Source organism: Anarrhichthys ocellatus, unplaced genomic scaffold (assembly GCF_004355925.1).
Source record: "Anarrhichthys ocellatus isolate YVR2014 unplaced genomic scaffold, GSC_Weel_1.0 scaffold95, whole genome shotgun sequence".
NCBI lineage: Eukaryota > Metazoa > Chordata > Actinopteri > Perciformes > Anarhichadidae > Anarrhichthys > Anarrhichthys ocellatus.
The window spans coordinates 937217-950622 of NW_022280125.1; the positions used below are offsets into that span (position 1 = coordinate 937217).

Genomic DNA, 13406 nt, shown 5'->3' on the forward strand with positions numbered 1-13406 from the left:
TGGCAGTATAGTAAAGTATAGTGGTGTAGTGTAGTGGTGTAGTATAGTATAGTAGTAAAGTATAGTATAGTGGTATAGTAGTGCACTCGCATGCACGCACATGCAGTCACATGAACTAAAAGGCACTAACGTGCACTTGCATGCACTAAAATGCATTCACATGAACTAAAGAGCACTAACATGTACTCGCATGCACTAAAAGGCACTTGCATAAAATAACATGCACTCATATGCACTAAAAGGCACTCGCATGTACTAACGTGCACTAAAATGCAGTAACATGCACTCACATGCACTAAAAGGCACTAACATGCACTCACATGAACTAAAAAGCACTAACATGCACTAAAAGGCACTCACATAAAATAACATGCACTAAAAGGCACTAACATACACTCGCATGCACTAAAATGCATTCACATGAACTAAAGAGCACTAACATGCACACACACAGAGGCAGAGAGACTTCACTCTCTGCTCAGGGAGACATTACTACACTAAATCTTTACACAGATGATGGTTATTGATAGGTTATTGATGGTTATTCATAACTAGCGCGCTCTGAATGTGAAATACAGCTCATTCAACCTGTCACCCTATTAGCTCATTGATCTTCGTTTTTGTGTGACTTGATAGACAGCTGTACCGTGTTAATGGTTAATACACCTGTGTAACCATTTCCATATAACAACAGTGACTGTCTGCTGATTAGAACTAACAGTGGATTTATTTGATGGTGGAAATGTATTCTTGACTTTTTACAAACTGTGTGAAACAAACGAAGCTACGCTCAGCAGACATGTTTCTTACTCTTAACAATGGCCAAACTCCAAATGGGTCACATTGACCATGTGTTTCAGTGTTTGTGGTAGTTTAAACACAGATTTATATAGGACTACAAGACAAGTCACCAGTATTGTTTCATAAGATGATGCACTTTTTGATTTGCAACAAATTAAATTTTTCCAAACAGATGGCACACATTGAATATGGGGCTGTGTGGGTAACCGATGAGAGATTGTATTACCTGTCGCCAAAGGTTGGGGGAACGCTGTATCTAAATCATGTAGGTTTGAACTGTGTTGATTTCATTATTTGACTTGAATATAATATAATAATTGTCTGACAAAAATTTGAATTATGTGATTAGTGCATTATGGTGCACTTATTCTTTATTACTGGATAACTATTACATTTTAAATAACTAAGCTATTATGAGTTGCTTTCAAAGCCATAATTACTCGACTATAAGCAAACTATTTCATCTTCCACAATGGGCTCATTATTAGGGGCTGGCCGTGTGATCTGAGGCATCTTTTCGTGATAAATCGATATTCCTGTTCATAATATCTGCGGACTGAGCTCGATGCAGCTGAGGCGAGTGTGTGAGAACCACAGCGTGTCTCTTTAACTGAGGTATTCTCAGGACGGGTAAGGGGAGGAGGAGGGGGGGATGGGTTCATCGAGTTCATGTAGTATTGGACGCCTCCTCCCATTTCAGGTTGGCTGCTTCCCTGACTGCCTCGGTGAAAGGGGTAGCTGTGAGGAGAGTAGGTGATGGAAACCGATGGAAGTTTGCAGTGGAAACGGTTAGATAGCCGAGCTTGACCTTTTATTCGGGACACAGAGACTCGATCAGCTGGTGACACCAGACTAGCTGCCATTTTTAGGTCATTCGAGGCATCCGGCTAACTTGTCTTGTGAAAAAAAAAAACAGCCTGCTTTATTCGTCTGTTAGTCGCCCACTGGGATGGGGGGATCGCTTTGTCCTGTGCTGTCTAGTGGCGGAATATAAATCATGATGGCTGATGGATGTTGCAGAGGGATGGAAAGAGGCAGGGGTAAGATTGCATCAGATTCTCTACCAAGACCCACATATTCTCAGCAATATGTGCAGACCGGACCCGTGCAGCAGCAGCAGCAGGGCAATGACATCCAGGAGTTAGCCTCCAAACGCGTCGACATCCAGAAGAAGCGCTTCTATCTGGATGTCAAGCAGAGTGTGCGCGGGCGCTTCCTGAAAATAGCCGAGGTGTGGATCGGTAGAGGCCGCCACGACAACATCAGGAAGAGCAAGCTGACGCTGTCTATGTCGATGGCTCCCGCTCTCCGCTACAGCCTGGGAGACTTCATAGATTACTACGCCCGAATCGGACTGCGGGGGGGCCTCGCGCCTCCTCAGATCGAGGAGCACAGCGGCGGCAGCAACAACGGCCAGGGCCGCGCGCACGACTCCCGCAGGAGGGCGCAGGAGCCGCACGCGGTACTGTCTCCCACCGGCTCCCCGGTGTCCGACGACCATGCCCACCGCGTCCTCAAGAGCGAATTAATCGAGAGAGACAACAGGAAGTACTTCCTGGACCTGAAGGAGAACCAAAGGGGTCGGTTCCTCCGCATACGGCAGACTGTCAGCAAAGGACACGGCACCATGGGCTACTACGGCCAGGGCATCGAGCAGACCATCGTGCTGCCCGCGCAGGGCCTCATCGAGTTCAGAGATGCGCTGTCGCAGCTGATCGAAGACTACGGCGACGAGGACAGCGACGACCGCGGGCGAACCGGCTCCAGGAATCACGACGACAACCCCGAGCTTCCAGAGGCCGCGTCTTTCCGGGTGGACAACAAGAGGTTCTACTTTGACGTCGGCTCCAACCGGTACGGTGTCTTTTTAAAAATCAGCGAGGTGCGGCAGCCGTACAGAAACACCATCACGGTTCCCCTGAAAGCCTGGTCCCGGTTCGGAGAAAATTTCGTCAGGTACGAAGAGGAGATGCGACGGATTTTCTCCTGTCACAAAGAGAAGCGGATGGACGCGCGGCAGGACAGCGAGGAGCAGGAGGACTGACCTTGGCAGAAGGCTGGCTTTGTGCATGTATTCTAGGGAGCGTGTTAACGAGAGATCCAGACGTGACAGCGCGCCCTAAATACCCCCATGACAGCGTGTGTGTTTCTGCAGCCTCCTGCACGAGACGCAGTGTCCACCTTCACTTTTTGGCTCATGTCACCAAAGGGCTGGTAAACCACCAATGAATAACCTGCCAAGAAGTCATCCATTCACAGCCCAATGCCTACATCTGTTTCAGTGAGAGAAGAAAATGTCATTGGCAGTGCTATTTAATCCACTTTAGCCGGGGACCACCCGGGCCTAACCCCCCCCCCCCCCCTCTTAAATTGAAGAGATTATAAATTACAGCATTGTTTTCGTTATGAGTTCCATTGAAAGGTCACAATAGTGTGCTAATCCACTTTAATCATTCAGCACATTGGTAATCACTTGTATGACGTGCACATGTGCAGAAAAGCACAGCTGCTCACTGAAAGTCAAATTATCTTAATATGTGTCCATTATAGATTGTGCAAAAAAGAAAAATAGATATTTGTGGTAACAATTATTTTTCATCTTTGCAACTGAAAAGGAACAGAAGACCTCACATGTAGATTTGGCTTGTTTTTTTTTGGGGGGGGGGGGGCAAGCAGGAACTTGCTGTAAGTGCAACACACACCGGCTGCATGGACCGATAGAAAGAACAGACGCTGTCGACATGCAGCGCACTGCTGGTGTGTGTTGCCCTTCAGTGGACTCCAACTACGATTCCTTCCTACACAGGAAATTTGTCATTCATCTAAAGAATTACAATGTTTATTACAGTTGCCACTGCAGAACGCACACACACGCACGCATGCACACACACTAGGTGTTGCCATGTAGAGGTTAGGCTTTCACATAATAAATTATCTGCTTTTGCGTTCGTTTATAATGACACAACAATGGAAGAATGTGCACATGACCGGACCAGGTACCCTGCAGTGATGTAGCATCGTGCTGATCTGCTGCTTTCCTCGGCGTCATCGAGACGAGGGCAGAATGCCAAAGTGCTGTGGAGTCCAGCCTCAAAGGAGAACCAGGACTGGTTTCTGATAAGCCTTTGGACTGGACTTGCTGCGTGCTGTTGATCCTTCACAGCCCCCCCGCTCTGTTCTGCCGTAGTGCTGCTGTCAGCAGGAAAGCACCAAACAGTTTACAGCGGTTAACCAAGTTGGCAAAGGAGACAGACATGAATCCAAACATTTATTAGCGAGTGCAATACATCTTCTTTATGATTCTATCCAACACAGGCACTTAGTCCACAAACAGAGGGCCGTGTTAGTCTTATCTATACTTGTGTCGCATTCAGATACTATTTGATTTCTTACTTTCTTTGGACCTCAAACACTTGAAGAATAATTGACTTGTGGCATTCATAGATCTCTGTATGAATATATCTTTGAAGAGATGTCTCCTCTCTCCATCCAAGAATCCAGTTGAGGTGGAGAAGAGACGCGTTTGGATCTTGTTGTTCTGAAGGATAAGTGTGGTGTTGCCACATTATTTGTACGGTTTGGTAATTGTAGCCAAACAGGTCAGACTTGCATACTCTGTTTGCTGAAGGAAAGATACTTTACATATGTTCTGCTGAGCACACAGGAGATGAGTACAGGCTGCTGGTCTTCAGTGGCCCTCAGTGCGGCACAGTCATGACAGGAAAAAGAGCTGAAGCTCCGGGTGGCGGTACCACACAGTCACACCGCAGAAACAAGCTGAAACACATCCATCACAGACGAGGCACGGAGCTGGAGGCAGACCTAAACTGCTTCTGCACTGAAACTTGGAGAAACATAAATATTGCTTTCCATTTGTGTGTCATCTGTCACCGCTTTTGAACAATTATCATTTTGTTTTGTGATCAGTTCACCAAAGAGGTATTTCCTTCTCAGATTTCTTTATTATTGATTTTCTTTTTCTTTTTGCGGCATGAGGAGGTCAAATTTTCAGTAAAAAGGAAGAATTAGAGCAAAGTATGGAAAAAATGTCTTACAGAAATATATATATTTTCTATAGATTGCTTTTCTATGCTGTTAATCCTCTTATGAGCCCTCACAGACGGAGACGGTCCAAGTGCCAGTTGCATTGTGATGCCTTGAAAACTCTTGTGGATACTTGAAACATTGAGAATTATATTTCATATTATTTTACTACATGCCCCTTAGACCATTACTCACTGATAATATTTGTAATGAGTTATTTTCTCATGTTATACATTACACTAGCTCCAAGGTCTTACTGCTTAATGTCTGGCTGAGTAATGGATTTGATTCTGGAATGTGTGGTGCTATAGAAATGTGTTCATACGCTTTCTGTTTATCGTATGAAGTGGTCTTTGGGCCTCTGTGTTTTCAACATGTCACACAGAGAGGTGAAGTTAGAAACCAGACTTGTTTCCTTGATGTCAGTGAACGCCTCGCTGCTCATTGGTACATCGGGTAGAGAGCTGGGTGGTAGCTCAAACAGGCCTTTCAGATGCACCGATGTGCTCGTCTCTGCTGAACCCTGTATTTTACCTTTCCCCACTATCTCCTCATGAGGACGCGGTGACGTTGTCTTAAAGTGTCCACGTCTTACTTGTGTGTTCTTTTTTGGCTGCGAGTCCCTAAACATCCATGAAGTGCTGCCTCCACGAGAGCTTGAAAGAGCTGAATGGTTTGCTGTACATTGAGCTGAATGGTTTGCTGTACATTGAGCTGAATGATTTGCTGTACATTGAGCTCAATGGTTTGCTGTAGATTGAGCTCTGTGATGTGTGAGAGCTGGTCACCAACGACAAAGAACCCCATTCAGACTTTGACTTAAACCTTGGATCAGTACAAGATGGTCCAAGGTCTTCTGTGAGATCATTCTGGAAGCAGAATCAAGGACTCACAACCTTTTCCTGATGTAAAGTAATAAGCGTTCCACACATATAAAAAGTTTAATTTAAAGTACTTATACAAGGCCAGTCTTGAACTACGAACGGGTTGGTTAACCTAATGGTTAATTCAACATAATGCACATATCCAGAGCATAAACTCCTTGGTTTGCAGACACAGTGCCACCAGCGTTTTTTAAGCCATGGCCATGGCTTGTTATCACTTGTTCTGATAGACTGGCTGGTGTCCATTAGGGGTGGGAATCACCAGAGGTCCCGCAATACGATATTATCACGATACTTGGGTCACGATACGATATTATCACGATACTGCGATATTCTGAGTATTGCGATAACATATATTGCGATTTATTACTTTTTTCAACTTCAAATGATGTCCCCAAAGGAAAACTGTGTCAACATGTTTTATCTAACAAGATAAAGTTTTCAGTCTGTTCATCTCACTTCAATCATTTTTATTGCAGCAAAATAGGATTGTCAAGCAGACAGACTGACCAACAATGTCATAAATGTTGCAGGAACCTGACAAACTGAACTGTTTGTATTACTACATAGTCCAACTTAACGAAATGCAAACGTGTCGACTCAGTATATGAACTATAACTTATATAAGTAGGATATTAGAGTTATATAACTCGGTATAACTTGCGATGCGTGGACGTCAAGGGCAGAGAGACAGTTATGCGCTGCACTCTCCCCATGAGCCTGGCTACTGTTGGCAGATTTAACTCCGTTGTGAGGCCAGATGTCTATCTTTGTTTTGACCAACTTCCTACCAATCACGCTGACCTGCGACCTTTGCTGACCTCACCAGAAAGAAACTCAGCACCATCTAGTGGACTGAAAAAGCAATTGATTTGATTTTTCAAAAAAAAAAAAAAAATATTAAAAAAAAAAAATAGTTTATATAATAAAAGATCGATACTTGGCGTCCGTGTATCGATACAATATTGCCACGCAAAATATCGCGATACTATGCTGTATCGATTTTTTCCCCCACCCCTAGTGTCCATTAAGATGTGCATATTGAGATTTAAACATAGTTTTGGTTAACTGTATAACCACCAATCTAAATCCGTGTGCAAGGCGTATTCAACTGCAGGTTATCATAGCAGGTAATCAAGTAATCAACCATGGCCTCAACTGATTCCAGATCAACTTTTAAACAGTGTTTGACAAACTTTTTCTGGACAGCCGCTTTCTTAAAATGACAAACGAATCATTTTGAAGAGATAGTTTGATAAATCACTACTTTGTTTTATGTCAAATACTTTATTAATGAGACAGAATTAATGCATTTAGGCAGAGTCAACACTCATTCTTTTCATTTCCTCTCATCAATCAATCAAACAGAATGTACACTCACCTTTCATATTAGATTCAATGTTATAACAACTCTCAGAACAAAAAGAACATCCAGGCTCCCTCATGTGGTTCAAAGGTGTACTGCAGATAGAAATGTTAAGTTAAAGACTGGAAGCAATTCTGCTCATTTATTTGGCGACCCTGATCAAATGTCCTACGAGCCACCTGTGGGTCTCGACCCGGTCTTTGGGAAGCACTGCTTTAAAAGATGAAGAGATTAGCACTTTTATCAAGCTGATGTGTAACGATTCACTTTGAGGTGTCCTGATAGAGTGAATGAATCCTGCTGTGGTTTGTAATGTTGTATCATTCTTGTACTGTGCTCCCCTGTGGTTGGATAACACTGAGCTGCAGCACTGAGGTTGCAATTGAGTGCTCTTGTACTTATTCATATTGATATTCAGTTAAAGCAACTACTTATTGAAAGGCAGTGTAAAATGTAAAAGAAATCATAATGTGAGTCCACTTACTGACTAGTCCATGTCTGAACAGAAGCAAGACAAGTCGGGCCCTTTGTCTTAGTGTAGCTCTACTGCGTACTGACTGCGCTCAGTGTAATGGGACGTTTAATGGTGTCGACATGTAGTGACATGACTGATATTGGTGTCGGAGGCAAAAAAAAAATGCAGAAACAGTTCTAAAATATTTGTATTGGTGGCAGCCAGTTCTTGTGATGCCTTTAGGTGCATTAAAGCACAGGACTAGTGTGTTTGGTGTGTTTGTTGTCTGCTGTAGGGCATGAAACGTATTGATCTTGTGAGTTGTTTTATTTTCATATGAACGGCAAAAGTTATATAAAGCAGTGTGGGAGTATAACTCAAAGCACAATATATTTCAAAAATGACGTGCAATCAGAATATATATCCAATTATTTACATTGATTTGATTCACCATTGCTAGCCAGTGAATTTGGCTAAAGAGGCAAATTTTAAATCTTTCCTCAGTCGAGATATAAATAATTATTATATTATTATAAAGACGTGATATTTATTCTCCTGAAAGTAGAATGAGAATTCCTTAAAAGGTATAAAGTCATCCGTCTTTTGTATTCCAAATATCACTCCAAAAAGCACTTTAAATAAAAGCTGCACTTTGCTAATCCGCTGACATAGAGGGACCATTTCTATCCATGCCTTTGGTATAAAGTGACAATCATGGATCCCTGCTTATAGAATCTGATGAGCTGCAGCTAAACACAACTCCCATCATGATCTGTGTCCCTTTTCACAGCTTCTCATCAAGATGACAGTCTGGAGTTGAACACCCTGTGCACATCAATGCAAACGCCATATTACATAATCATTGTCAGATGTTCTCAGACACTAGTCTCACTGATTTTTGTGAAATGAGCACAACATATGAAGCACAGATTTGTGGACTTGAACGACGTGAGAGAAACTCTAGCATGAACGCTGTTGCTTGGCAACAGCACACGCTAAGGCTGATGCTTTTTACATGAAATTACAAACTACAGGTTCAAAGAATTTGAAATGTTCAATGTCTAGTCATCTTCAATTCAAAATTCACATCTTATAAACTCAACAGGCCTGGCACTGTCCACCTGATCCGTGGGCAGACGTACAAGCTGTGCTGAACTCATTTACACGGCAGCTCAATGAACCAACATTTATACTACGATGTGGTTCAACATTAGATTACATTCGGATAAATGGAAATGAATTAGGTGTCAGTTCTGATTCGAGCACAAAACAGGACGTTGTACCTCATAAAAAAAGTTCAATGTTTTTTTTGCATGGATTCTTTTGGTTTGCTGCTGATAACTGTTGTATCACATACACTATGAAAACTATCTCCATCTCGATGAGTGCAAAACAGACTCTTTCCCCTCTGGAGCTACTTACTGCTGTTAGTTGCTTTCATGTTCAGACTTTGTGCTCATTTCACAACATTTCATGAGGCCGAGATGAATAAGAGGAAAATGAGCATGGCTCTAAAACATCTCCTTTTCTGTTGTAGTCTCGTATGCTCCTGTTTTTTCTGTAGAATCAAAATGGTGTACTGGATGTCGGTGGTGGAGCCCTCATTTCCTAATTGTTGGGAAATGACGTCGCACTGCTGAGCTAAAAGGATTGTTAGGAAAGCTGAGTGAGATTTGGATTATTTGTCTAAAATTTGTGACCCTGACTTAAAAGAATAGAACCCTCGTTCTTCCTCCAAAATTGAAATAAATAAATAGATAGAAGGACAAAAAAGTTGAAAATGCTTTGTCTGTATTTTCAACAATGTTAGTCACTTATTTGCGTGATAAACGGTGGGTATTTAATAAGTTCCTATTTGTTCTGCTTTTTGTTCCCTTAGAGAGAGGCATACCGGTGCTTTGTTTTATACAGATCATGTATCCTCCCTATTACCGCTGAGCTGCTTCTAGATCGGTTTCGAACGATAAGATAAAATGGATGATGAAAAAGGATCGAGCAAATCTGTAAACTTCTCGTATTAAAAAGATTGCCTTTAGCAACAGCAACCTTGCGCCTTGTGTGCCAACAGTCAGCATCTTCCAGCGTGCATTTGTATAGAAAAGGAACATGCTAAAATAACTAAAAAGCTTTCTGCAATCAACTGCAGACTGAAGGGATAATGAGCATGGAGCTGAACTTACTAAGCTATGTGTTACATGAACTGAACAAACCCACACTTTTATAAATAAAACGTAATGACATGTCCTCTGACAACTGCAACATACCGGTGATTATTACACTTTCCCTATTTTCATTATAATTAGTGTGAAATGGCCTCCTGACGTCTGAGTGAAATGAATCCGAAACGGTGACCTGTATAGTGTAGCGTTACCATTTATTTGCATGGCATACTGACATGAATGGAAACTAGATCAGTCTGAAAGCAGGTGATCTTTTTAATAATGAAAAGAGGTGGGTCTTTGAATTCAAACATCTATCACCGTCTGTAGACTTTAAAGGTGGCTGTAAAGAAGCTGTAGATTCCTCACTGAGAGAGAACAGCAGGATCCGTGGAATCAGTGGAAAACAAGATCGAAATTGAACTTGTAACATTCCTTATTTGCTCCTGCGGTGTGTTCAACTCCTGTGCTTTGACACGCACAAGACAAATCTTAAGTCAAGGTCCTTTTAACTGCATCATACAGAGTTGGGATCAGTGGAAGACCATGACATTGAGATGACACGGGAGTATGAGAGCACAACAAGAAGCAGTGTATTCACACATAGTGTCACCACAGCTGCTCTTCCTTGTCACTCAGCAAAGTACGAGCAGTAGCTGGAAGACAGATTTGGGGTCTTTTGGAGAGATAAATACCATAAATACTAACTGCTGGTATGGTCTTTTACGGGCTGTGAGGATATAGAGAGCCATCCTACAGCAGGAGGGCAACCAGATGTTGGACTTTGATGAACAACTTGACGAAAGGAGATCTGGACTGTTAACAAAGATCTAATGTTTCCAACCCTGATGCCTTAAAGCACCTTTACAAGTTGACTGTATCTTTGCTTATTGCAATTGTGTCTTTTATTTTTAGCAATTGAGAAATGATAAAAAGGTTCAGTGGTCAAAGCTAACAGAAAACTAGTTCTCATAGGATTGTTACTATACAACTGGAGGATACACCATGATGAAAATGATCATTTTCATCAGTGAGTGTTCAAAGGAATGAGGTGGGACTCACCTTGACAAAGTGTGCGTGTATATCTGTGGTTGTGCAGGTAGAGTGATGTGAATGTGTGCACACTGAACAAGACATTCTGGTTTGTTGTTTTGTCATCAGAGTTTTGGAGAGGGAAATATAGAGATGTCCATGTTGGCTAATCATTTAAAGATGAAAAAGTGTATATTTACACAAGTGTAATGTAATACATTAGTGTGTCCTATAGTCCTGTAGGGTAACAACAAAAAAACACTGTACTGTATTAGTTCATCCTCTACATGTAAAGTACTGTATGAATATTCATTATTTGCCTTGTAATGTTTGAGCGATGCTACGTTTAGAAATGGTAACCAAGAAAACAAAGTTTTAGAGTGTATGCATGCCAATGGTTGGGTCCCAGTATAATAGGAAACTATATGGTGCTATGTTATATTATATAAAGGTGCTTTTATGGACCCCAGCATGCTAAGAGGAACTATCAAGAGAGGAAAAAAAGAGAAAAGTGACGTCCTTCTGCTGTTCTCAAATGAGTGCTGCCTCCCAAAGATTTTGGAAATTTGGAAATTCCAACTTTCTATTTGTTAAAATGCAGCAAGTTAGCATTCCAACTCTGGTGTACAATACAGAAGTCTGACAACATGTCAACAGGCTCTGCAAACCTGAGCACACAGTGTTTCTTTATCCTGTTGAGCGATGTCGGTAATTACTATCTGCCAGCAGGGAATTACCGACTGAAGATTAGAAATGGAACGCATAGTAGGTGGCAGATATCCTACCTGATCACAAACGGCAAAGTCTAACTGTAAATGTCATCATAACAAGCATCCACAGCTGTCAGACATACCAGAACCAGGCTGCAAGCTGAATGTTTGTAGCCCTGAGCTATTGACCAGTTTTATGAAGGCAACGTAAAAACCAACCGTATTTCAAACTAAAGAAGCAATCAGTCATGACGTGGTTCTGTTCTGAAAAATGTCATGTCTATTTACAGTTACACTGCCTTTGTGACAAAGGTCTAAAAGATCTATAGACAATCTATGACATCATTTTGTACTCTTAATTCTTCAGATGTTCATGTGTTTAAATATGTTTTTCATGTAGCAGAGTTATAGGACAGCAGATATCAATATAGTCTTTGAAGGGTCAAAGTTGTTTGAGTTTAGAAAACGTTGTGCTGATTGTTGCTGGAAAAGAATTTGGAAAAAGAAAATGTATGTTTATTGGTTGTATTGATTATCTTTCTTTTTATGTTGTTCATTAAATGTTTTACAGGATTATCAATGCTTTCATTTGTTTTTCATTTTAAGGCTCCAGCCAGTACCATACTATACTAATATACTATACTGAATGAATGTGTGGGTGGGTGGGCACAGTTCTTTTGCTGAGGTGTAAAAAATGAAGTGTAAATTTAAAGAAAGCTTCTACTTGATCATCAAATCATAACATACTGTATGTTGTCGCCCACGTTTTCAAGATCAAGCACCATTTTAAACTTTTAAATACTCTGCTTTACATCATATTATTCAGACGATAAGTAAGCAGGGAAGGGGGACAGGATACGTCAGAAAATATGTTTTTGTACGAAGGTAGTGATGACTTATTAATATGGTTCATTGAATGAAATAATTGAATGATGCTCTTAGAGATAACTCTTATAAGTTAGCTGTGTTGTCACACTTAAAGCATTGGTCTGCTGGTATTTTATATCTATCTTCTTAACAAATGTTGATAATAAGAAAAAAATAGAGAATAACAACAATTTCGTCACAGAGTTATCAGTTAATCCATAAAGATGACAGACACAGCACTGTGTACTGAATAGACATACTGTATGTCCAACAATGTCTGAATATTAGCATATTGCAACATGTACTGTATAGAGCATATGTTACAGTGGTGAAAAGTAACTGAGTACATTGGTACTTGTACTTTACTTGAGTATTTCCATGCTTCTAATCCACTACATTTATTTACTGCTGCTAGTTATTACCTTTCTCCAGCTCTTCTTGGTGAACCCAGAGGCGTTCCCAGGCCAGAGGAGATATATATTCTCTCCAGCCTGTTCTGGGTCTACCCTGAGGCCTCTTACCATCAAGACGTGCCGGAAAACCTCTAGAAAGGAAGTCACACAGCAAGCATGCTGATGAGATACCCCAGCCACCTCTGCTGGCCCCTTTCAACGCGATGGAGCAGCGACTCTACTCCGAGCTCCCTCCGGCTGTGCGTCCACTTGTGTCCGTTATCTCACTCTTTCGGTCACTACCCAAAGCTCATGACTTTGAGGGTCAGAATGTAGATGGACTGATAAATTAAGAGTATCTTCACCACAACGGTCCGGTACAATGCTCGCATTCCTGCTGATGCCGCCCTGAACCGCCTGTCCATCTCACGCTCCATTTTACCGTCACTGGTGAACAAGACTCCGAGATACTTGAACTCTCTCACTTGGGGCAGTGAATCACTCCCAACCCGGAGGGAACAATCAACCGTTTTCTGGCAGAGAACCATGGCCATAGATTTGGAGGTACTGACTCTCATCCCGACCGCGTTACACTCGGCTGCAAACCGCCCCAGTGCTGCTGAAGGTCGCATTCTGAATGAGCCAACAGAACCACATCATCTGCAAAGAGCAGAAATGCAATTCTGAGGTCCACAAA

At 41.8% G+C, this 13406-nt stretch overlaps 1 protein-coding gene across 1 annotated transcript; it reads left to right on the forward strand.

Moving 5' to 3' along the window:
• The first annotated feature begins 1468 nt into the window (after nucleotides 1-1468).
• On the forward strand, nucleotides 1469-3774 carry purg (purine-rich element binding protein G). Its single transcript, XM_031875743.1, has one exon. It carries the CDS (start codon nucleotides 1799-1801, stop codon nucleotides 2843-2845), a length of 1047 nt encoding a protein of 348 aa, XP_031731603.1. The 5' UTR covers nucleotides 1469-1798; the 3' UTR covers nucleotides 2846-3774.
• Nucleotides 3775-13406: the final 9632 nt, after the last annotated feature.